The 26160-nt window shown below is 35.0% G+C and overlaps 1 protein-coding gene across 12 annotated transcripts in view; it reads left to right on the top strand.

Annotated features, from left to right (window-relative positions):
• The first annotated feature begins 1895 nt into the window (after positions 1-1895).
• The window catches only part of LOC116637607 (probable ATP-dependent RNA helicase DDX60), a 110808-nt gene continuing 86543 nt past the window's right edge, over positions 1896-26160 (top strand). For 4 of the 12 annotated variants that reach the window (XM_032413163.1, XM_032413165.1, XM_032413164.1 and 1 more), the window contains exons 1-9: positions 1896-1972; positions 3000-3162; positions 8937-9046; positions 9159-9228; positions 9833-10022; positions 11328-11669; positions 14084-14200; positions 20480-20641; positions 22474-22632. In XM_032413163.1, coding sequence (XP_032269054.1) covers positions 9043-9046; positions 9159-9228; positions 9833-10022; positions 11328-11669; positions 14084-14200; positions 20480-20641; positions 22474-22632 — 1044 coding nt within the window. In that variant the 5' untranslated portion in view covers positions 1896-1972; positions 3000-3162; positions 8937-9042. Of the gene's footprint in view, positions 2027-2999; positions 3163-6196; positions 6226-6267; positions 7189-8936; positions 9047-9158; positions 9229-9832; positions 10023-11327; positions 11670-14083; positions 14201-20479; positions 20642-22473; positions 22633-26160 lie in introns of those variants that run through there. The other 8 variants (XM_032413157.1, XM_032413155.1, XM_032413156.1 and 5 more) reach the window with 8 other exon arrangements.

Genomic DNA, 26160 nt, shown 5'->3' with positions numbered 1-26160 from the left:
TTTGTCTATTAGTGAAAGGCTTTCAGCTGTAGAATGTGAAGAATTTGTCTGAGATCATGTAATGGAGAAGACTGTAGGTAGACCTTTGGGTTAGACCAGATTTTGAATCTTGGCACCATTTACTAGCTGTGTTATCCCTCTAAGGATTATTTATTTCATCTATAAAATGACAAAAATAATAGTACACAGCTCATGAAATTGTTGTGAGAATTAATGTAAGAATAAATATAAAGATATTAGCATATTGCTTAGCACACAGTAGCCTCCTCAGTTAATGCTGCCTCTTAAAACAAAATCCATTATTTGTGCTCCTAGCAAATATGTTTTCTTTCTTTCCTTTCTTTCTTTCTCTTTCTTTTTCTTTTTCTTCTTTCTTCTCTCTCTCTTGCTCTTTTTTTTTTGCTATCAGTTTCTTATTATATGAGTTTACAATAGTGTATCAGTTTCCTATTGGTGCTGTAACAGATTAGAACAAACTCAGTGGCTTGACACACACAATTTAGTCTCTTATAGTTCTGAAGGTCAAAAGTCCAGAATCAGTCTCACGAAGTTAAAGTCAAGGTGTCAACAGCACTGGTTCCTTCTAGAGGCTCAACAAGAGAATCTATTTCCTTGCCTTTACCCAGCTTCTAGAGATCACCTGACTTCTTAAACTGTGGGCCCTTCTTCCATCTTCAAAGCCAGCAGTGTAGAGCTATCACTTTGCCTTCTCTGACACTTTGCTCCTGACTCCCTCTTTTAAGGACCCTTTGAGCCCACCCGGTTTATTCTGCATAATTCCTCAACTCACAATCCTTTATTTAGTTTATTTTGCAAAGTACCTTTTGCTAGAGAATTTAACATGTTCACAGGTTACAAGAATTAGAACACTGGCTTCTTGGCAGGAGGAAGGAAGGGTATTACTATTATTAGAGATGTTAGTGAAGGACAAATATGAATATAGTATAACTTTAGACCAGTCATGTGTCAAGTTCCAAACTTTTTAATTTTCTTTCTCAGTTTCATCATCAACAAACACCATCACAAATTTGCAATTAAGTGAATGAATGAATGGACACCTGATGGATGTGAGAAATGCTCACCCTCTCCATCCCTACCTTTTTCTTTAACATCTTGACTCTCCAATTTATGACCAGAAAATATGTCATTCACTGCTCTGTCTGTTCTCTGTTTTCTCTGTGGAACAGTGTCTGCACATCTGTTCTTTACTCTCCTTGAAGACAAAGCAGTTGTGGCTTCCTGTTGCTAAGATTACCCAAATCCACTGTCACCTCCGCTTGCCTCCTCCTAGAATTCCAATATATTTGCACATGAAATTAAGCACACTAAGAGACTAAAAAGAAAGAGAGGCTAGTGTCAAAACCCAAACTGCAGATATCAACAGGCAGATATTTAGTGAAAATAACATTCAGGCAGAAATAAACGTGAGCATGTTGCATTTTCAATTTAATTTTTAATGGTATTTCTTGGCCCAGGAAAGCTCCAAATACAGTTCACACAGAACAGTAATCATTAGCTTCTCATAATGGAAACTCCGAGTTCATGTATTCTTCTATACTGTTTTTGTTTTTCTTTTTGCTTTAAGATGGAACTGCAAGACTCCACCTCTCACGGTAGAACTTCAGATTCCACACTCTCATATTTCATCTATTTCTAAACAGCTCTTCTTGATTTTATGTTTAGAGGTCCCAGATGTCTCTGCCTCACTTTCCCCTATTTTATGTCCAAATTCCAAAGCCCATATTATTGTTTTTGCTATCTCTTAAGGTTTGGATTGAAGAGAAGGAGGCTAAAACTCATTTTTCTGGAAAACTGTCTTACCTACTTCCTGAAGGAAAACGAAACTCAGACGTCCCTGAGAGGAGAAATGAAACCAAAACTCCCTTCCAGGGTATAAAAGACTGGCTGCGGCGGCTCCGCTAGTCAGAAGCCCGGGTTCAGACCCTCCGCCCAGCTTCCTCTCGGGCTCCAGGTTCGTTCCCTCTTGGTCTCTTCTTCCCGGCGGGCGGCTCCTCAGGCGCAGCAGGTCGGCGCCCGACTTCGGGGGAGGTCTGGGGTGGGGAGTGGGAGGTGCTCGGACGCAGGACCCCAGCTGGGGGCGGGGAGTGAGGAGCGGGGGCTGGCTGTGCGGAGCGGGCTCCAAGAGGACAGGTATAACTAAGGGAGAGACTTGGAGTGGAGATGTCCCGCGCGGGTTCAAGCTCTCTGGTCGGAGCGGGAGGCGGCCCGGGAGCCTCTCTGGGTGCGCGGGGCTCGTGGTGCGGGTTGCTGCGGGCGCCACTACGGCCCCCGGAAAACGGTGGTGGTGGACGGATCTCTTCATTGGCCCCGGGAGGCAAGGCTTGGGGAGAGGCAAGGAAAGAGATGCTGGTGAGGAGCGCCGGGGTCTAAAGTCTGGAGAGGGCCGAGCGTTCAAGCATTTAAGGGGTCCTCTTGAAAGAAAGGGTGCTGGGGATCTGGGGCCTTGAGGAGAAACTAAGAGAGGTCAGATCTGAGCACGGACAATAAAATCTAGACGTTGACAGCAGCAAGCAGCTTCCTACTCCACGCAGAATCCGATGCCCAACTACAAACTTGCAGAACCGGAATCTGCATTTTAATATCTCGCAGATTCCTACGTACCCCTACATTTCAGTGGCTTCATACAATAATTTCTTTCTTTCTTTTTTTTTTTTAAAGATTTTATTTATTTATTTGAGACAGAGAGAATGAGAGAGAGAGAGCACATGAGAGGGGGGAGGGTCAGAGGGAGAAGCAGACTCCCTGTCGAGCAGGGAGCCCGATGCAGGACTCGATCCTGGGACTCCAGGATCATGACCTGAGCCGAAGGCAGTTGCTTAACCAACTGAGCCACCCAGGCGCCCCACAATAATTTATTTCTTAAAAGCAGTTAAAAGAATGTATTCATGGTGAAGGGGCATGCATTAGTTTTCTAGTGCTGCATAACCTATTATTGCAAATTTAGTGGCATAAGTCAATAAAAATTTATTATTTTTCAGTTTCCACGAATCAGAAGTCCAGGCACCTATTAATGGAATCCTTTTACTCAGCATCTCACCCGACTGAAATGAAGGTGTCTGCTGAGCCTGCCATCTTGTCCAGGCCCTGGGTGCTCATTCAGGTTGCTGGAAGAATCCAATTCCTTGCAGCTATGACATTGAGGTTCCCTGTTTTCTTGTTGGCTCTTGGCTGTGGCGGCTTTTGTCTTCAAAGCTAGAAGGAGAATCTGTCTCCTGCTATGTTAGAGTCTTACATAATGTGACCTAATCATGGGAGAGACTATCCCCTTCAATTCACCGATCCTGTCCACACTCAAGGGGAGGATATTGTACAGGGAAGTGCACCTGGGTGGCTGGAGTTTTGAAGGCCGTCTAGAATTCTGTCCATTGCTGGTCAGCTCTTCTCCAGACAGTGTTTCAGGAACTTGAGTCTTTCTATCAAGTGGTTGCGTCATTCCCTGGGCCTTATTCTCTGGATTGGACTGTATCTACTCCAATAATCTATGATTTCTCTTTTTTACCCTTCTCTTCTTCCTTTTAAAGATTGTTTAAATCAGAATCCAAATAGAGTTCTGGCACTACTATGATTGGGTGATATGTCTTTAAGTTTTTCTTAATCTCTTTTTTCCTCTTGTAATTTATTTATTAATAAATTGGGGTCCTTTCCCTTCCTTTTCCCTTCCCTTTCCCTTTCTCTTTTTCCATCTTGTAGAGATTCTCTTAGTCTTCCTGGTATCACTTAACAGGTTCCTCTAGCTTATAAATGTCTTGTTAATTAATTGTTGCTACTAGAATTTTGATCAAATTAAAGTTAAAAAAATTTTTTTGATTGGAGTATTTCAACAATGGTGTAGTTCTACATGGAAGTAGATATTTGCCTGTATTTTTGTTGTGCTATCATCTAAAAATAGCAAGATCTATAAATTCATTAGAAGTTGTAATAGAAATATAAATAAAATTTCCCCATTTATAGTATTTGGTACCCCATTGGTTCAGTACCTATATAAGAAAGGCAATTTAACTTCTTGATTGTAGAAACCCTTAATTTTTGATGTATTATCTTTAGATGCTATCTCTGGGCTTTCTTCTATGAAAAACAAGGGACTTAATATACACTCTTCTTTTTCTACTATTCATCCCTTTCTGAATCTCCCAATTTGGTTATTATATTATTTTTATATTGTCAAGGTTTATCATAGTTTACAATATTTTAAAACTTTAATTCTTGTGATTTGTTTCTAGTTGAATCAAAAATGGAAAGCCAAGTAAACAAGTTATAAAATTATTTATTATGTTATTCATTGTAGAAGCAATCTATATGTTTGGCTTGGAAATGTAGTTATCATTTAGACTGCTGTTTGAAATTGATACTTTTCTAAATTCAAAGTATCATGGATCCTCCTATTTTTCTTTATAGCTTCCTTTAATTTTTCTGGATCATATGTAGTTTCACTGTTTCTTGACTGTCATATGCTTGATCCCCCCCCCCCGGCTAATTTTCTGTATCATCTCTTTAAATAAAATTATCGTTTAGGATAGGTGGTTGGTGAAATTTCTGACTTCTCTAATGTCTGGTGATACTTTCTGCCCTCTTAATGGATTGAATGACTAGATATGGAATTCTAAGTTCAAAATATTTTCCCCTGGGAAATTTGCAAACATTGTTTTTTTTTATCAAAACATCCAAAGATGCTCCTCATTTTATTCAGTTCTGTGTGCCAGGTACTATTTTCATCAATTTGTACACATCAGCTCATACATTTAAAAAGCTAGAAAACACAGCCAGAGGAAAGTAACATTATTGTCTGTCCCAGTTTTATAGAGGAGTAGACTGAGATATAGAGAAAGTAAATAACTTGCCTAAGATTATAAAACTAGAGTATGTTTCAGAACTAGGATTAAAACCTAGGCATTCTGCCAATAATGCTTATGCTTTTAACCACTTTACTTATATTTCTTTGCAGCATATCTTCATCTTTCTCTTTGCTCTTGGAGCTCTGCAATTTGAAGGTGCTATTTCTAAGTGTGTGTTTCTTTTTTGTCATTATTTCTTCTTAGTACTTGGAATAACTTTTCAGTCTAAAAATGTGTACTTTAACTGTGCTCCAATATTATTGTATGACTTTAAATATTATATCTTTGGTTATTTTTATCTCCACTCATTTTAGAATCTTAGTTTTTTCCCTCTGGAATTACTGTGGGATGAATTTAAAACTTTTAAATCTATCCTCTGTATTTCTTAATATTGTTTTCTATTTTCCATCTCTTTGTTTTTTTCTTCTGTCTTATAAATTTCCTGGGGTTGCCTGGGAGACTCAGTTGGTTAAGTGTCTGACTTCGGTTTAGGTCATGATCTCAGGGTCCTGGGATCGAGCCCTGCATCGGACTCCCCAATCAGAGGGGAGTCTGCTTGTCCCTCTCCCTCTGCCCCTCCCCCCACTCATGTTCTCTCTGTCTCAAATAAATAAATAAATAAATCTTAAAAAAAAAAAGAAATTTCCTGGATTTTAGATCTCCAACTTAAGATTTCAGCATGTCCATTTTATTATTCTGCACATGATTTTTTCCTGAAATTATATTTAAAATTTTTATGAGCATTTACTTTTTTTTCTGTAGCGGTCTGTTATTGTTGTATTAGATAATATTGTAATTATTGGGATGCTAATTTGAACTTTTTAAAGGACTATTCTGTCCTTGAATCGTGTTTATTCATCTGGCTTCTTCTTAATAGCCCCCCCCAATATCTAATGATTCTAATTTTTTCATTTACATTTATTCAGTGGTTATTATGATGGGTAGTTTGTTTTATTTTCTCTAATGTGCCTCTCCCTTAAATAAGAAAGAACTGGGCATAGTGATATAAATTCTGTGTAAATGTTAAATGAGGCATGAATTCAGGGTGAAATTTCATAAGGAGTTTCCTGTAGGATATGTGAGAGGAGATAGGCAGGCAGGCTCTGGAATCCCTTAGTTGTCAAATTGAGAAGGGTTTTATTCTGCCACCATGGCTCTTGTTGAAAAGTTGTAGTGTCCAATAATAGGCACATATGTCTCATTAGTAATTTTTTTTTTAAAGATTTTATTTTTTTATTTGACAGAGAGAGACACAGCCAGAGAGGGAACACAAGCAGGGGGAGTGGGAGAAGGAGAAGCAGGCTTCCCGCGCAGCAGAGAGCCTGATGCGGGGCTCAATCCCAGGACCCTGGGATCATGACCTGAGTCGAAGGTAGACAATTAACGACTGAGCCACCCAGGCGCCCTCATTAGTAATTGTTGTTATTTAATTTAAAAATGGTGTTCTTTCTTTCAATTTATGTGTATTCTATTTTCAAATGATTTTGTTAGGACTTATTAATTTGTTTGGAGCTAACTACTTAATAAATAAACTATTAGGTATTTATTTTGTCCTAGGAGTACCATAAACATTTTTCTGAGACATTAAGGGCATTGTGAACATCTGGGAATCTATGAATTACCTTGTTTCATCTTATTTCATTCAGTCTGACCCTACCTTTTCTGGAGCTCTTCCTTCTATAAGATACTTGGGGTTAATTTTCTCCTGTTTACTCAGTTCTCACTGACTCATCTTTTCTGTTTGAGCTTGGTACAATTTGGAGAACTGAAGGAAGACAATATGGCTAATGTGCAATTAGTGAGGTTGAGGATTGCATGAATTGGATGGCAGAGGGTTTTCAGGAAATTCTCTAAACTTCTTGCCTGGGCAAAAGCCCCTTATAACCTGGGCTACACCTACTTTTCCTGTCTCATTTCCAACCAAGTCATTCTGTTTTATACCATGTGGAACAGTCTGTGGCATCAAACTTGTTATGTGGTTTCATATCTCTGTGCATTAAACCAGTGCTATTTTGTTGTCTGAAATGGGATCCTCTATATCTCTTACCTTCTCCAAAATGCTTCCATAATTCTTCCACATTTTTTCAATGTGTCCTTAAAACCTCAGAACAGAGGACCTCTCCAGTTGATTGAAGAACTCTTTCAATTCTCTAATAGCTTCCTGTACCATTTCTGCTGGATCACTCAGCACATTATACTTTTTGATTTAATTCTCTCTAAACCATTACCAGATTGTAAGGGCCGTGTTTTATGCATATTTGCATATGTTGCAGCAAGTACAGTGCTTGGTGAGGAGTAGATGTTCTATATATCTGAAAAAAGGAGGAATAACTAGGTAAGTGAGAGACCGTGATTTTACCCTTGTCTCCATTAAGTGTTTCCTAAACATTCCATTCCAGCCCACAGTAATTTCTTCTTTCTTTAAGCTTACTCATTTTTACAGTCATAAACTTCCTTGCATTGTTATTTTAATATTTAATATCAATGTATGCCTCACCATTATATTTTCCTTAATGTCATATAATATGAATATTTATCTATCTATCTATCTATCTACCTATCTATCCATCTATCAAGTTTCACTGCCCTAACACACTGTATGGCATATTTGAGGAATGTCTCAATATTTGGTTTTTCTGACAGAATGCTCAAGTGCATTCTCTTCTGCCACTTTGACAGTTCTTTCTCAGTTACCTTTGCAGATGCTTCCTCTTCTCTGTTGACATTTATTATATATTAGTGATCTGCAAAACTGGATTTTCAGTCCTTTTTTCTTCTTCCATGATACTGTGTCTCTCTGTCCAAGCAAGCTCATTTATATCAATGGCTTTGTTTGCAATAATATTAAAATTACTCGCATATTCAGGTCTAGCCCAGACCTTGTGTTTGACCTCTAGACCTGTATATTTTTGAAAGATTTTATTTATTTATTATGTCAGAGAGAGAGAGAGAGCACAAGCAGGGGGAACAGCAGGCAGAGGGAGAAGCAGGTTTCCTGCTGAGCAAGGAGCCCAATGTGGGACTCGATCCCAGGACCCTGGGATCATGACCTGAGCTGAAGGCAGACACTTAACGACTGAGCCACCCAGGTGTCCCATTGACCTGTATATTTCATTACTCCTGTGACCTATCCTATGATAGGTCTTGAAATCAAGTCAAACTCAGACTGACCACAAATTTGCATTCATGATCTTTCCCTGAAATGTGGGCTTGTTCCAAGTTTTCCTGCCCAGGGAATGGCCTCGTCCTCCATCCTGTTGCATCAGGTAGAATCCTAAGAATCATCCTTGACAACCCTCACTCAGTACCCCCTCTTCTCCATCCATATCAGATCCATTACCAAATTATGTCAAACTTACCTTCTAAATATTTAATATCCGTAAGTTCCCCAAACTACCAACAAACTATATTACATCAAACTATGATCATTACCCTTCTGGACAATGGTTTTTCTCTCTGCTCCAGTAACAGGAACTTTGCTCCCATCCTATCTATTCTCTCTACTATAGCCAGAGTAATCTTTGAAATTGTCAAGCCATTCATAACACTACCTGCTTAAAATCCATCAATGGCTTCTAGGATGAAAATATGCCCTCAAAGGCTCTGCATGCTCTTATATTTCTGGAACTCTCTAGCACAGCTAGCTCTTTCCTCACTCTCTCCATTCCAGCCTTGCTGGCTTCTATTTTGGATCTAGTAGCACCCACATTCCTTCATGCCATAAGACTTTTGTACATGGTATTTTGATATTCCCTCTGCCTGGAATGCTACTCTCCTCTCCTCCTTTGTTTAATTAATTCTTGTTTCATTCTTCAGAAATCAGCTCAAGCATTACTTCATTAGGGAAGCTTCCTCTGTTCTCTTTGACTTTGTCACATTTGTAATTTTCCATTGTTTATATAATTATCCAATTAATATTTGTCTTTCCTGATGGAGGTTAAGCTCCATGAGAACTGACCGCATGTTGTCTTTTGTTCATTCTTGTATTCTCACTGCCTGATGTTTTGCTTAATACACAGTAGTTATTCAATACTATTTGTTGATGGAATAAATGAATTTCTAATTTTTCTTCTTTCTTTGTAGGTCTGTCATTTTCATTAATAACTGCTGCTTAGAGGTACCAAAGTAAAGGATATTTGCTATATTTAATATTTTCCAGTTCAGGTTCGAGGCCCAGGTAGCAGCAAGAATGGGTAATTTTCAATTTAAAATTTTTATAAATCATAAAATAATGATTCTTTAAGCTACACAATTTAATAGAATTAAAATAACTTTAAATAATAAGTAAACAATCTTTTTTTACAGATTTAGAAGAACACGTGATGGTTTTAGAGAGAATGTCACAGCTAATTTTGAGTGCAGTGCCAAAAGCTGAGTGAGTATTGTAGTAAGAAATAAAGAGATGTACAATTCAATATCATATTTCCTGTATATCTATTTGACATTAAAGTAATGTCTGTCTAAAAAGAGTAAAGTCTATCATCTCAGTATATATTATAGTATATTATATCTATAATTATATATATATGTATGGTTTTTAACACAGAACTTTTCAAGCTGTTTGATGGTGAATGGACACAGTTTTCTCTTGCTTTATTTGTACACAGCTGTCAATGAACCTATTGTTTTAGAAAGATAAGATTGATTAAGTGGGAAGCATTTAATACAGGTCTGTATGCAGAATAGAGGTGTTAAATTCCTGATTCCAATCCAGATTCTGACACGTGGTCTTACATAATTTGCTCTATCTCTTTGAGCCTCAGTTTCTGTATCTATAGAATAGGAATGATCTTCCTATGAAGGACAGTCATGCATATGGATATACTTGAAAAGTCTTATCATAGAGTCTGACATAAAATAATTACTCAACAAATTACTTGCTGGTGATAGTGATAATGGATAATAATAACAACGCTACTGCCTTTTTTGGGCCTTATTGAGTCGATATGTAATTTTTGTTTTAACTGCTTTCATTTTAGATATTCCAGTTTATTCAATGATTTTGTTGAATCTGAATTTTTTCTGATTGATGGAGATTCATTACTTGCTACATGCATACGTGAGAAATCATTAAAGCCAGGGCAGGAGCTCCACTTCTTCTATCTGGTTGAATGCTATCTTATGGATCTTATCAGTAAAGGAGGACAATTTGCCATAGTTTTCTTCAAGGTAACATGTGACAGTAGAATTCTTTACTATGATTTAAGAACTAAAACTAAAATTCCTTACTGTTTTATATTTTTTTCCTTATTACCAAGTTAAATATATCTATAAGAATTCAGAAAATTTAAAGGGAAGAACAGAAAAAAAATACTCGTAATCCCAGTATTCAGAAATTACCATATTTGAAATTATATTTTAGGGATGCCTGGGTGGCTCAGTTGGTTAAGCATCTGCCTTCGGCTCCAGTCATGATCCCAGGGTCCTGAGATCAAATCTCGCATTGGGCTCCCTGCTCAGCGGGAAGTCTGCTTCTCCCTCTCCCTCTGCCTGTGGCTCCCCCTGCTTGTGCTCTCTTTCTCTCTGACAAATAAATAAATAAAATCTTTAAAAAAAGAACATATTTTATTCTCAATAATTAAACTTCATATAAGGACACACAGGATCATGAAGGAGGATGAGAAATCCCCTCAACGGAAGCTCAGTTGATCTCTGGATTCTGCTTTTCCAACTCTGAGAACTGCTTCTGTCTTCAGAACTCAGCAGTCAATTTATTTGAACCCAGAAAAATGTCAAACTCATTAATACTACTTTGTTTATTATTTGCTCTATAGTAAATACTTCTGAGGGAATATATTTTGTCTTCCTTTTCCAATTATGAATATAATTAGTAAAATATTAAGAGTTTCAACTACAGATAGGTATAACCACTACCACCTCTTCCTTATCCTGTCCTGAAGGTAACCAGTGTGTTACTCTTAAGGATTTTGGTGTGTGTCTGTTCACTTTGCAATCTACAATATTGCTAGATTTTTAAACATTGCTAACTTCTTGCAAGCAATGTTTTGAATAAAGAGCCATGATTCTAATGTTTATAGTCTAGTTTACTGCACTAATTCTGATCTGTTGAGAAAAACCTCTGCCGATTCAGGAGGATCATACTAAATTGGAACTATCCTCTCAAAGTGATTCACCTTGGTTCCCTGTTCTGGATAATTTATATCCACCATTTGCTTTTGCATATTTTTCTGTCCTTTTTCTTTTTGAGCTGACATTGGAGAGGAAAAGAATAGGAAGGAAAAGTATGATAAATCTTGACTATTATGTGCCTGCTTAAAGGGGATGTATGTATTTAAATCCAAATTGTGATTTATGGCATGTATTTGTGAAATGACAGTCAAGGCTTAAGGGTCTATTCCCTGACTATAAAGCAGAACAAAACTGTGTTGGAACATATTCCTTTAATGACTAATGATATATGTAAACCAATTAAATGATAATTTCAAAAGAATATACTTTATCCCATCCCCACAGGATGCTGAGTATGCATATTTCAACTTCCCTGAACTTCTTCCTTTGAGAACTGCTTTAATTCTTCATCTTCAGCATAATACCAGCATTGATGTTCGAACAAAATTTTCTGGATGCCTGTCACAGGAGTGGGAGATTTTCTTGGAAGACAGTTACCCATATTACCTGATAGTTGCCGATGAAGGCCTGAACCATCTACAAACATACCTTTTCAACTTTTTAATTACTCAGTCTTGGGCAATGAAGGTCAACATTGTGCTTTCCTCAGGGCAAACATCTGATATTCTTCGACTTTATGCATACCTTATGCCAAGCATGTATAAAAACCAAATATTTTTCAAAGAGGTAATTGATATCTAAAGATAAATTTCTTTTAGAATTTTACAAAATTTTCCATGTTACTTGACTTAATTTTATTTCTGCCACTTCTATGGAAATTATCATAAGCTTAACAGAGAAATCTAGAAAATTGATAAGGATAATACAAATGCAGTCATAGGTTCAGAACTTGTTGTAATAACAACAGTGATTGGTACTTCTCATGAGTCATTTTTTAAAACCTTTACAACAGCCCTTTAAGTTAGGTGTTAGTATCACCTGTGTTTTGCAGGTGAGGAAATAGATACTTGAATAAGCAATTTGCTCATCATCAACACTAAATGAATAAAATAGAGCATGGATTTGAAAAGTAGTCTGACTCCAGCCCTTACTTGACTAACTACTATATGGTATACTGCCTCCAAGTTAATGAAGGCCAGAAATGCATTAGATTGGAGGGAAAAACTTATGCCTCTATTGCTGAGACATACTACTGAAATGATCTTTGATATGGTAGTTTTAAAAAAATTTTTTATTGTTATGTTAATCCCCATACATTACATCATTAGTTTTTGATGTAGTGTTCCATGATTCATTGTTTGTGCATAACACCCAGTGCTCCATGCAGAACGTGCCCTCTTTAATACCCATCACCAGGCTAACCCATCCTCCCACCCCCCACCCCTCTAGAACCCTCAGTTTGTTTCTCAGAGTCCATCGTCTCTCATGGTTCGTCTCCCCCTCCGATTTCCCCCCCTTCATTCTTCCCCTCCTGCTATCTTCTTTTTTTTTTCTTAACATATATTGCATTATTTGTTTCAGAGGTACAGATCTGTGATTCAATAGTCTTGCACAATTCACAGCGCTCCCCATAGCACATACCCTCCCCAATGTCTATCACCCAGCCACCCCATCCCTCCCACCCCCCACTCCAGCAACCCTCAGTTTGTTTCCTGAGATTAAGAATTCCTCATATCAGTGAGGTCATTAATATGGTAGTTTTAATAAAACAATGGAGAAGGGTGATGAGGAAGGAAAATAAGTGAAATGTTTATTTCATAATATTAAATCATTAATAGAACTTTTGAAGTATTTAGAATTTAATCCCTTGCTTGAGTTTACTCTTTTACTGGATTGATATATTTGTCAATTACTCTATTGAACTTTTGGGAGTTAAAAATGCATACTGATATTATAAATAAATCTAGTTTCTGTTCAAATTTCACTACTTATAGTGAATTCTAAATGTGAAGATAATGCTGTATTTCTTTTTTTTAATTTTTTTATTTTTTTAAAAGATTTTATTTATTTATTTGACAGAGAGATAGAGAGAGAGCACAAGTAGGCAGAGAGGCAGGTAGAGGGAGAGGGAGAAGCAGACTCTCCACTGAGCAGGGAGCCCGACGCAGGGCTCGATCCCAGGACCCTGGGATCATGACCTGAGCTGAAGGCAGCTGCTTAACCGACTGAGCCACCCAGGCGCCCCAAGATAATGCTGTATTTCATCAAAATGATTTTTGAGTCAGTTAACATTCTTTACTCTGAGAATAGTAATACCCTCATGGTATTTGGAGACATCCAGATGGTTGTCATGAAATCTGATAAGATAATTTATTTTGCTTTAGTTAGAACTCCAGTCATTAAACTATTTCCAACTCTAGTTGCTTACTGTGAGTAGGAACAGCCCTGGGATTGATTTTTAATTTGGGAAGAGGTACTATAATCACTTGATCTCATTTTATTCTGTTAGAGCAATTTCTGAATCTGAGTTTGAAGGGTGCCTTACAAACATCTTTCTCAATCTCTCCTTAAGAAGATTTTTTTTAAGTGTTAGATTTTATTTCTAGTATATTAATATAGTTCCTAGTTTATTGAACACTCATTTTAAAGAGGTTATTTCATTTATCTCTTTGAGGACTATATGAGATGAAAATAAAAATGTAGTATATGTTGATAATGGTTGTTGCAGGATGATAGGTACCTGGGGGGAGATTATGCTATTCCTTATTTACGTGTGTGTTTGAAATTTTTCATAATAAAATATAATGTATTAAATGACACACTCTTTTTGAGATGTTGGAAATGTTCTAAAATTAAATTATAGTGGTGACTGCACAACTCTGTAACTTTACCAAAAACCATTGAATTGTCCCCTTAAAAAGTGAGTGAATTTTATATTATGTTAATTATACTTTTTATAAAGTTGTTAAAAAAATAAAATGCACTAAATTCCCAAACAAAAATTAATTCAGCAAGAACAAAATAGTGCTGCTTGACAGGCTTTAAAAGCATTGTTGATGATCTGTAATTACATTAGTGTAATTTTTTTAACTGGGAAATATATTTTAACAATTATATCTTCAATATATGATTTTCTGTAGCTGGAAAGTGATTAGCTATTTTATTTGTGACAATTTATGTGACTTGCCATCCTTTTACAGAATAAAAAGAAGATTGAGAGTGCTTATAAAACCCTGATTAAACAATTGGAAGAATGTAGAATTTCAGCACTGGAATCTCTTTTTGGAAATTTAAAATGGAAGAATATGATGGAAGAGGTACTGAAACTTTAAAAAAAAACCTTTTTATTTGAACTAATTTTTTGATTATAAAAAAGTTGCAAAAATAGTACTGATTTCCCATAGATTTCTCACCCAGTTTCCCCTAATATTAGCATCTGATGTAACCATGGTACATTGTTCAAAACCAGGAAATGAACATCAGTATAATACTATTAACCAAGATTCAGACATTATTTGAGTTTCACTTACTTTTCCACGAATGTCCTTTTTCTGTTCCAGGATTCTGACCAGGATCCCACATCCATTTAGTTATTTTTCTCTAGTTTCCTCCAATCTGTAGTAGTTTCTCAATGTTTCCTTGTCTTTTGTGACCTTGATGTTTTTGAAAGGTAATGATCAGTTATTTATTTTTTTGGGCTTGTCTCATGTTTTCTAATGATTGGAATGAGGTTATTATGTATTTTTGGCAAGAATGCCAGTGAGTTGGTGTTTACAATATATCTAAGGTTCATGATGTTGATGTCTTAACACTGATTAAGCTGGTGCCTTCCGGCCTTCTCCACCATAAAGTTACTATCTTTCCTGACTCTGCAAATCCTGTTTTTTCTCAGACTTTTGCCAATTAATTTTAGAACCCATCAATGGATCTTGTCTGCGACAGTTATTGCTAGATCTGTTTGCCTAATGGTTATTTTCTATTTCACTTTTTCCTTCTACTTTTCTTACTTTGCATTCTCCTGTAAGGGAGGGCCCTTGTATCTCTGACCTTTACTTGTTTATTTATTTATATCAGCATGGACTAGTGGATATTTTATATTATAGATTAAAGTCCAATATTACAATTGTTTTGGTGCTCAAATTGTTCTAGGTTTGAACATTAGAGACTCATTCAGGTTTGCACTCTTTTGCATGCCCAACCCCCCTCCCCATCTTTTTTCTCTTCTAAAACCCTTTATTGAGGTTTGATGACATACCTTGTGGTGATGGTTACACAGATGTATATTTATCTTCAAATTCATCAGGTCCCATCTTTTTGAGCACTGTTTTACTTTTTGAAACCACAAGATGTTCCATTCTCATCTTGTATTTTCTCTGCCTCAACCTTGAAATTTACCACTTCTCCAAGGAGTTCTGGTTGCTTTTGTTGGAAAACAGCATTTAGAAGCCAAGATCTGGGAATTATGTTTGTTCATTTCTACTGGGGTGTCATGAGGACTTTTCAGCAGACACAGCTAGGAAATACATGTATGTATGCTAAGCCATGCATATATGCCTGTCTATTTTTTAATCTATCATCTATCTTAAATATCATGCATTCATACCAATAACTTATACTCCAATCCAACTTCATATCCTTCATTTTACACCTCCCCTTTCTTTATTTGTAATTTCTTTCTCCAATTATGAGAAAGTCAGCTCTCATTACATACAATATATTTACTTATTTTTTCAATTCTAGTATATACATGAAGTGGTTTTAGAATTGCTAACCATATCTTGTGAGAAACACATTTACTAATTGGATTACAGGATTTATGTGCAGTTCTTTTTATCTTTAGTCATAGAATATGTAAAACACTGCTTTCCAAAGTTATTTAGGTTAGTTCTTTTCTTGCACACCCCATTTAGTTTGGTTGTTATTCATTAATAATATAGTTAGGTTCATTGGTTAGTATTTGTATTTCACTTTGGGTTCCTGCAACCCATTTCCAGGTTGTTTTTAATTACCTGTTTATTTTGGAGGGTATATGAAATGTATAGGAAGCATACTTAGGATTCTAAGAATCAGAGATATAAAAAAAGATATGCTCAAAGAAGTGACGCTTTGTTCTTATCCCTGCTACTCTGATCCCATTCTCCTCTACAGTTACCCCTTTCCCAAATACTTTCTGTAGGTAATTTTTCTCTTTAGTTTCAGAGTTATCCTTCTTGCATTATTATTACTATTTTTTGCACAAAAAAGCAGATGTGTGTATTTTCTTGTATCATCTTTCTTAAATAAATGATCACATATTATAGATATTTTTCAGTACCTTTCTTTTTACACTTAACAGCATGTTTAGAAATCATTTTAAAAGCAATTTATAGATATCTCCCTCATTATGTTATATAGCTGCATAGCACTCTCTCATATAGATGTACTATAACTTGTTTAACCAATTTCTTACTACAGAATTTATATTTGTTTTCAACATTTTGCAATTATAATCAATGCTATAATAAATAATCATCTGTAGTATATGCAATTTTGTATTATTGGAGGTATAGCCTCAGAGTAGATTTTAAAAATAGAATCGAGTCAAAAGATAAGTGTATATGTTGCTTACTTAGGTTTTGTCAATTTTCTTTCTAGAAGGATTATATCATTATTTTCTTTCAATTATAGATGTTTTCTCTATATTACAGATATTAGCACTTTGTGATATATTTTATGAATATTTTCTTCCAACTTGTCAGTTGTCTTTTGACTTTGTTTATGATTTTTTTGTGTACATTTAAAAAATTTTTTTCCTTCTTTTTATTTATTTATTTATTAATTAACATATAGTGTATTATTTGTTTCAGGGGTACAGGTCTGTGATTCATCAGTCTTACACAATTCACAGAGCTCACCATAGCACATACCCTCCCAATGTAAAATTTTTACTGTCAAATTTATTAATCTTTTTGTTAAGTGTTGTTGCCTCTAGATTTTGAGTCACAGTTAGAAAGCCTTTCCCTACATACATCAAGGTTAAAAAGAAGATTTGCCTGTGGTTTCTTCTTATACTTACAATTTTTTAAAATTTAGATTCCTAATCTATTTGCAATTCATTCTTGTAGAGAGTGTGAGATATGGATATAATTTTTATTTTTTCAAAGGGATGTTCAGTGGCATTTATTAAAAAGTCCACTTTTATCCCAGTGATTTTAGATGCCACATCATTTATTAAATTTCTATATGTATTTGGAAATAAATCTGGACTTTCTGCTCTGTTCCTCTGGTTTATTTGCAAATTTTACACTCTTGATTATAGAGACTTAATAGTATTTTTAATGTATTGTTTAGCTAGGTTTTCCATGTATAGTTTTTCTCTTACAGCCATTTTGCATTTTTATTTTTCCATGTGAAATTTTGTTATCAACTTGTCTAAGTTAAAAAAAATCTTGTTATTTTTGTTAGAGTATATTGAATTTATAAATTAAACTGGAGAGAATTGGCATCTTTATAATGTTGAATTATTCCATGCAAGAAGAGGGGGTGCATCTGTTCTAGTCTATTTTTGTGAGTTAAAAAAAATTCCTTATATATGTTTTGTATATTTCTTGTTAAAGTTTTTCCTAAGTATTTAATGTTTTTTTGTTATTAAGTAAATTTTGCTGTTATTCCAAGATTTTATCTACCATTGTGTTCTTCAGCTCTTTGTTGTTTATACATATGAAACCTGTTGATTTTTGTTGCAATTCTTTGTGCTGATGTCTCATTGACATTTTAATTTTTGAATTAGTTTAATTATTCTTTGGGGTTATCCATATATACTATCATATCATCTGTGAACAGTGATAGTTTTAAATCTTCTTTACCCATTCTTATGCCTGAAGTTACCTTTTCTTGTCTAGATGCATTAGGTAACAAACCTGGTACAATGGTGCATAGTAGCAGATATAGTGAGCCTTGTTCCTAATCTTAGTAGAAATGTCTCTAGTGTTTCCCCATTATACAATACATGTATATATAGATTCATTCTGATGTTAAGACTGTATCCCTCAACTTATATTTTTTTGAGTGTTTTTATCGTGAATGTGTATTGAAATTGTGGATACAATTATGATTTTTAAATAATTAGTTTTATTAATATGGTATTTTGATATAAATGGATTTTTAAATATTGAAGCAACTCTATTTCTGGAATAAATCCTATTGGATCATGGTATTATTTTCTTAATATGGTGTTGGGTTCTGCTTGCTAATATTTTGTTTACAATTTTTGCATCAGTATGCATGAGTGATACTTTTCTGTAGTTTTCTTTCGGTACACTGTAATTATTTGGTTGGGTATCAGTGTCATGCATGCTTCATAAAAAAAGATTAGAATATTTTCTTTTTCTTTTCAGTATTCCAAAATAATTTATGGATCACTGGGATTATCTGGTTTTTGAAGATTAAAATAGAATTTCCCTATAAAGCCATATGGGACTGGTACTTTTTTGTGGGATAATTTCTTAATTTTCTCTATTTGTCCTATGGAAATTGGTTTATTTAAGCTTAGTAACTCCAATGGGGTCAATTTTTATAATTAATCCTTATGAGGAAATTATCCATTCATTTACATTTCAAATTTATTTGCATAGAAGTTTGCAAAGTAGGCTATATGACTTTTAAAAAATTGTTTGTTTCAGTAATTTTATCTTTACATTTTTATTCTGTACATTTTTTATTTCTCCCACTTATTAATGATCAAATTTGCTAGTGGCTTGTCTGTTTTTTAAAGTTTTTCAAAAATCCCTAGAATTTTGATTTATTAATTAGATCTACCAATTTTCTCTTAATTTTTGCATACTTTTATCTTTATTTTTCACCTCCATTTGCTTTCCTTTAGTTCAGTTTGTTGTTCCTTTTTAGATTTTCTTTTTGGAGCTAAGAACTTAATCCATTTTTTTATTCTTTCATTTTTATTGTTAAATATGTTTAATGCAATGAATTTTCCTTCGGCCACTGCTTTAAATTTATCCCATAAATTATGATATGTAGTGTTTTTATTATCATTTTTATAAATTCTGTTTGTATTTCCCTTTCACCAGGAGTAGCTTTATAGAAAATGTTTTTAAGCTTAGATTGAAGGGTCTTTGTGCCTTTTTATTTTTAAAACTAAATTCTACCTGTAGTGTATTTTGATCAGAGCGCAGTTTGTAGTGTTTCTACACTATGGAAGTTACTGGTGTTTTCTTTGTGACTTAACATATGACCAATTTTTATGGATGTGCTGGGGCACTTAAGAGGAATACATATTCTCTATCACCAGAGTTTAATTCATTGGATCTACACTATTGATTATGCTGTTTAAGTCATCTATCTTCTTGCTTGTTTTTTGTCCACTTGATTTCTCTTGTACTGAAAGTAGTATATTAAATTTTGTTATTATTAGTGTGTTTCTGAATATAGTTCCTTTAATCTCCTGTAATTTTTGCATCGTAAATTTGGTTGTGACATTATATGTTGCATAATTATTCATAATTATTCATATGAGATGAATCATTCATAAAGGTTACATCTCCATTATAAATTGTGGCTTTTAGAATAAAAGAGTGCATTTCTTTTTCACATTTAATGCTTTTTTTTCACATTTAATGCTTTTGAGCTTGAATTCTCCCTAGACTGCTGTAAAAATTGCTAGCCTCTCTTCCCTCCTTTTTTTTCCCCGCCATTTGCCTCGTATACTTTTATCCATCCCTTTATTTTTAGTCCTTCTGAGTCACTTTATTTAAGTTGTGTTTCTTGCATACCACATGTATTTGAGTTATTAAAAATTCTTCACATATTCTATTTTTATTGGATGCATAATATTTCCCTAATGCTAAACACCTAAATTATTTGAGAATTGGTTTCTACAAATAATTCTGTATGAACATCTTGGTGCATAAATCTTGGTACAAATTTTGTGTTATTTACCTAGCCTGGATACCTAGAACTTGAATAGCCAGTCACAAAGTATCAATATATTTAATGGTAATCATATGTATTGCTAAATAGCTTTGCAGTAATTATGTACCCATCTGTACTCTTATTAGCAAAGTATAAGAGAAATGACACATCACATGATTTACAGTGCTGTCTTTTATCATTAGAATATTCTAATATTTGTTAATTTGTAAATAATATGCTATTATATATTTTTTATTTATATTTGTATTTTTAAATTTATATTTATTTTTAATTTAAATTTATTTATATTATATTTATTTATATTTTTTATTTATATGTATATTATATATATTTTATAAATAAAATATGCTATTTGTTCATTTATTACTAGAGAGGTTGAACATTTTTTCTATTTTGTTAATATTTGTACTTCTTTTGTGAATTATCTGCTCATGTCTTATTAAAGGCTGAGATGTTTTATTATTGATTTATAGGAGCTCTTTACATAGTTAAATTTTAATGATTTTACAAAAATATGTATTTTCCCATCTTAAAATTTTCTTTATCATTTTTAACAGAAATATTTGTAGTTTTATATAGTCATATCTTTGTATGATTTCTTCTAGTAAGATTACTTATGAATAAAAATATTTTTTAAATATCATGACATTTACAGTTTTCTTCTGTGACAGGCATGTGAAACTATTTCTCAGCTTAAGCAACTCTGGCCAGAAGGATCTGACATTCGGCGTGTTCTTTGTGTTACTTCATGCTCATTGTCTTTGAGAATGTACCATCACTTTTTAGAAAATAGAAAGAAGACTACCTCCATTGAGAAAACTAACATCCAAGAGGTGTGATTGTTATAACTTTACTGTGAAACATCATTGCTTTCCACTTTTGAAATTTTAGTGATTTTCATCTACCTTTTCTTCCATTTGGTATTTTATTTATTTCCCCAATTTAATTATATAAATTTCTCCCAAAAGAGGGAAAAACTGGAATTTGTTTATCAGAAATATCTATGATGCTGTTATATGATTTAGTGTTTTACTATACAGACGTTTCCCCTTAGTACACATTTAATCACATTTGTCCAATTATCTAGAAGAAGGGGTAATAAGAAAGGAAATTAGCGCTTGGTGAGAGCTTACATTATAATGTTGCAGGTTCTTTATATGCCTTGTGTCTTTATATCCTCACAACAGCATTTTAAGGGAGGTATTTATTCCCGTTTCACATATGGAAATCCCTGAGGTTCAGATAGTCCAGGTAACATTCCTTAATTAAATAGCAGTGTGGAATGAGGATTGAACCTGTATCTGTCTTGTTCAAATTCCATAATACCAAACTGTCTTTAGAAGGAACATTCTTTTTTTTTTTTTTAATTTTATTATGTTATGTTAATCACCATACATTACATCATTAGTTTTTAAAATTTTTTTTATTTTCTTATGTTAATCACCATACATTACATCATTAGTTTTGATGTAGTGTTCCATGATTCATTGTTTGCATATAAGACCCAGTGCTCCACGCAGTACGTGCCCTCTTTAATACCCATCACCAGGCTAACCCATCCCCCCACCCCCTTCCCTCTAGAACCCTCAGTTTGTTTCTCAGAGTCCATAGTCTCTCATGGTTCGTCTCCCCCTCCGATTTTCCCCGAACATTCTTGCTGTAGTGTCTTAGTGCCATCCTAGCTGGAAAAATACTAAAGCTGTTAACCTTCTTTATGGTTGATAGAGTTCATTAAGAATCTGTTGGCCAGTATCGTTTGTTGTCCAGCTAAATAGTCATCCCTATAGATATGTGTACATATGCACACGTACACACACTCACACACACACGTGTACACATACCATTTTGTATACAATCTGACTGCTGGGGATTCTTGCCTGAATTTTTATTAAAGTAAATGAAGCTTTCTGTAACTTTTGTGCACACTCCGAAATGAACAAGACTTACTACCTTTTACCTAGCATCCTTTATATTTGGTTTTCCAATATCTACTTGAATATATTCTTAGTAAAATATCTTTTATGTCATTAGGCATGCCATTTTACATTATTATCACAAAAATGATACCGAACCAAGTGTATCTCTTTGGAATTTCTAGTCATTAGACCCGATTTGGCCCTATTTGAGGCACTCCAAAATAAGTCTTAGTTTTGTTCCAGTGACAACCCTGCAAACATTTGAGGATGGTGAAGAGGTCCTTGTGCCGTCATGTTAAATATGCCCATTTCTTTACCCTTTTTCTAATTGGGTAAGTTTTTTTTAGATGTGTCCTGGTTTCTTCACTCTGATACTATTCAGTGTAACTTTTAAAATATGATTCCTTGGACGGAATAGGGCATTTAAAGGATGGCTCCATCCTTGCAAGGTCCTGTGGGATCATGACTTCATTAGCTGCTGGGACAGCTCATGTGAAGTTAAGCTTAACTAAAAATACTTAGAAAATGCTTTATGTAAACTGTTATTGAGCTGGCAGTTCCCTGCCCCCTTACCTGACATCTATATTTTATATGCAGCCAAATTTATGCACGAAGAAAAAAACTCAAAAACCTATAGAATGAAGAGTGTAATAAAGCAGAATGTGGCTGCCGACCTTTGTGGTGCTGCATGTGTATCATGCAATTTCATAGCCTGCTGATCTCTATTTTACCTTCTTTATTTTACTCAGGGGGAAAGTACTTGCTTAGCCCTGCAAGAGATGGAAGATTTGTGTAAACTGCATTGTCTCAGTGTGGTTTTCCTACTCCACTTACCTCTTTCTCAAAGAGCCTGCACTAGATTCATCACTTCCCACTGGACTAAGAACATTCACACTTTCTTAGAAATGGTAAATATGATCTTTGTTAGTTTATTTATTTTTTTGTTTCCATTGTTTGATATAAAGAAACCACAGTCACCTTCAAAAGTAGATTTATAAGGGTGTGCCTGGGTAGCTCAATTGGTTAGGCGTCTGACTCTTGGTTTCGGCTCAGGTCATGATCTCAAGGTTGTGAGTTCAAGCCTCATGTTGGGCTCCACTCTGGGCACGGAGCCTAATTTAAAAAAAAAAAAAGATTTATAAGGGAATATTGTCAGCCCTTTGGGAACCTTAAAGATTTAATGTCTTAAGTCAATTTCTTCCTAATTTCAACAACTGTGGTAATAATAACAAATAGCATGATATATACCCAATCTAAGGATAAAAAAAAAGCCTCTCTATTTTCCTTCTAATTTCTGTCAAGATCAGGTTTTTGTGTCATTAATTACAAGAGATTGGTGACCATTGTGTTCTGCTCTTGAGAGGAATTGAAGATATAAATGTAATGGTTATTTTTGTCCATTATAGATGTTAGTTAGAGAAAATTTGTAGACTTTAGGAAAATAGCAAAAACAAAAGAAACACCAAGCGACCCACACTATTCAAATAAATTCATATATTACAATGGAATGAATATATATTCATGTATGAATATATATAAATATTTTTCTTTTCATGTATTTTAAAATTTTCTTTCATACTCTTGGTTAACCTCATTTTTTAATGGCTACTATTTTTTAATGGATGTACCATGGTTTACTCACCCATTCTTCTATTATAAGATATTAAGAGGTTTTAATTATTGTACTATAAATGCTGTTATTTTCCAAGTTCTTTGAGTGTAAGCCTTTTCTTTTTTTTTTCTTTTTTTTTCTTTTTTTTTTATTTTTTTTTATTATTTATTTGCGAGAGAGAGAATGAGAGACAGAGAGCATGAGAGGGAGGAGGGTCAGAGGGAGAAGCAGACTCCCTGCTGAGCAGGGAGCCTGACGCGGGACTCGATCCTGGGACTCCAGGATCATGACCTGAGCCGAAGGCAGTCGCTTAACCAACTGAGCCACCCAGGCGCCCCTCTTTTTTTTTTTTAAAGGAAGCCTTTTCCTTTAATTTGGGGATATTGACTTAGACCTCATGCCCAGAAGTGGGATTAGTGGATCAATTTAAATGGAAAATTTTTTTTTTTTTTAAAGATTTTATTTATTTATTTGAGAGAGAGAATGAGACAGAGAGAGCATGAGAGGGTCAGAGGGAGAAGCAGACTCCCTGCCGAGCAGGGAGCCCGATGTGGGACTCGATCCCAGGACTCCAGGATCATGACCTGAGCCGAAGGCAGTCGCTTAACCAACTGAGCCACCCAGGCGCCCCTAAATGGAAAAATTTTAAAAATCTTGATACTTGCAGTCAAAATGTTCAAGGAAAGTATTTTAGGGGGCGCCTGGGTGGCTCAGCCATTAAGCGTCTGCCTTCAGCTCAGGTCATGATCCCAGGGTCCTGGGATCGAGCCCCGCATCGGGCTCCCTGCTCTGTGGGAAGCCTGCTTCTCCCTCTCCCACTCCCCCTGCTTGTGTTCCCTCTCTCTCTCTCTGTCAAATAAATAAATAAAATCTTTAAAAAAAAAGAAGAAAGTATTTTAGAACCAATCAATTAGTAAGCTAGTCCACAAATATTTATCTAATGTATATGCATTGTATGAGTCACTGGGGATACAGTGAGAAAATATATTTACCCATCTCACCCCACCACATTCATAGAGCTACATTTTGCAGGAAGATAGGTGTTGAATTTTTAAAATTAATATTAAGGAGGAACTACAGGATACTTTAGAGTCTGATAATAAAAAGATCCAATTCAGTTAGAAAAAGGTGGCTTCTTTTAAGAGATGAAGAGAAGTGAAGTAATGTAAATCTTGAAGGATTTGCAAGTTGGAGAGAGGATGAACACTGGATGCTAGGAGATGAAACAGCATGTGGGGTCACCATGAGAATGACATGATCAAGGAACTGGAATACAACTTGTGTAACGAATAGAAAGAATATGGGAAAGTGATAAAGCTGAAGAGATGGATAAGAGACAAATCATATAGGACCGTATAAATCCTGTAAAGAGAATGGAGATTTAACTTGATCATAAGTACAATGAGAACCAACTGAATGATTTCAGGCAGATGAATGGCACTTTCATTAAATTTTTTTTTTCTTTGGCTTGCAATGCAGAGAGTGCATTGTAGAGACAAAACTGGATTTAGGGAAACCAGTTAGGTGACTGTTACCTCAGTTCATGTAAGTGTTAGTTATATTAGGGACTAAGGAAATGGTAAGTAAGGATGAATGGCAATAGGCAATTTCAACAATCATTTAACAAGTTAAGTGTGGGCATGAGGGAAAGGGAGGAGTCAACTGACTCTAGGTCTCTGGCTGGAGCATTTGTAGGGTTGATGTCATTGTATGAACTGTAATTGCAGAGGAAGATCACAAGTTCAGTTTTGGAAATACTGAGTTTGAGATGCCAATGAAATACCCAAATGGAGATATCTATTAAGCAATTTGAAATACTGGTTTGGAGCTTAGCAGAGTAGAATGCATTGGTGATCAAGATTTGGGAATCACTAGCCTATGGATGTTAATTGATGCCATGGCAGTGGATAAGATTATTTTGGGAAAGACAAGAGGGCCTAGGACAGAGACCTGAGATCCTCCAATATTAAATGGTTAGGAATAGATTGAGACACTGGCAAAGGACACTGAGAAGGAGCTACTTAGATGAATAGAGTGTAAAGCTAAGAGAATGGATTATTGTGAAGGTCAAAGGATCTGGGCTTTTCAAAAGGTGGGTTAATAGTACCAAATGCCATGGAGAACTATAGGAGGTTGAGGACTGAAAATAGTACTTTGGGTTTAATGGCATAAGACTCACTGTTGATTGTAATTAAGAGAAATATTTAAAAAATATTTTTAAAAAAGAAAAATATTAATGGAGAGGCTAGAAGCAAAAATCTATGGTAGAGTGGATTCAGTAGTGAGTGGAAGAGAGAAAATAAAGGTGAGGCGAAGTTTATATGTAAGGAGTTGAGAATAAGGGAAGTGACTCAGGATAAAATGGGATAGGAAAGTGGGTCAATTAGGAATATTTTTAAAATGGCAAAGACTGAGCATGTTTAAATTAAGAGAGAGGATAGGGTGAAAATACAGGGAAAGTAAGGTGAGAGGGATGGGGTCTAAAGTATGTTCTTATATAGAGGGAGTGATATTGCCATTCTCACAGGAAAGAATAAAGAAAGAATAGTGCAACATTGGCTGTTATGGAAGTTGTAAGATAACTTTGTTCCTATATGCTAGTTTAATTTTCTTTGTGAAGTAGGAGACAAAGTCATGCTGAGTGTTGTGGCGAGGAAACAAGCCCAGAAGTTTAAGAACAATGAAATATTTTGGAAATATTTATTGGGGATCTTAGGGGAGTAAACTATATTGAGAAACAATAATGCTGTCCTGCCCAGCACTTTTGAAAGCTAATTTGAAGTTTTTGACAAAACAATTATAGTGGCATCAATATGCGTTATTG

Source organism: Phoca vitulina, unplaced genomic scaffold (genome assembly GCF_004348235.1).
Source record: "Phoca vitulina isolate PV1807 unplaced genomic scaffold, GSC_HSeal_1.0 scaffold14, whole genome shotgun sequence".
In the NCBI taxonomy this organism is placed as follows: Eukaryota; Metazoa; Chordata; class Mammalia; order Carnivora; family Phocidae; genus Phoca; species Phoca vitulina.
Note: the sequence above shows the minus strand (reverse complement) of the source record. Positions and strands in the feature narration are given on the sequence as shown.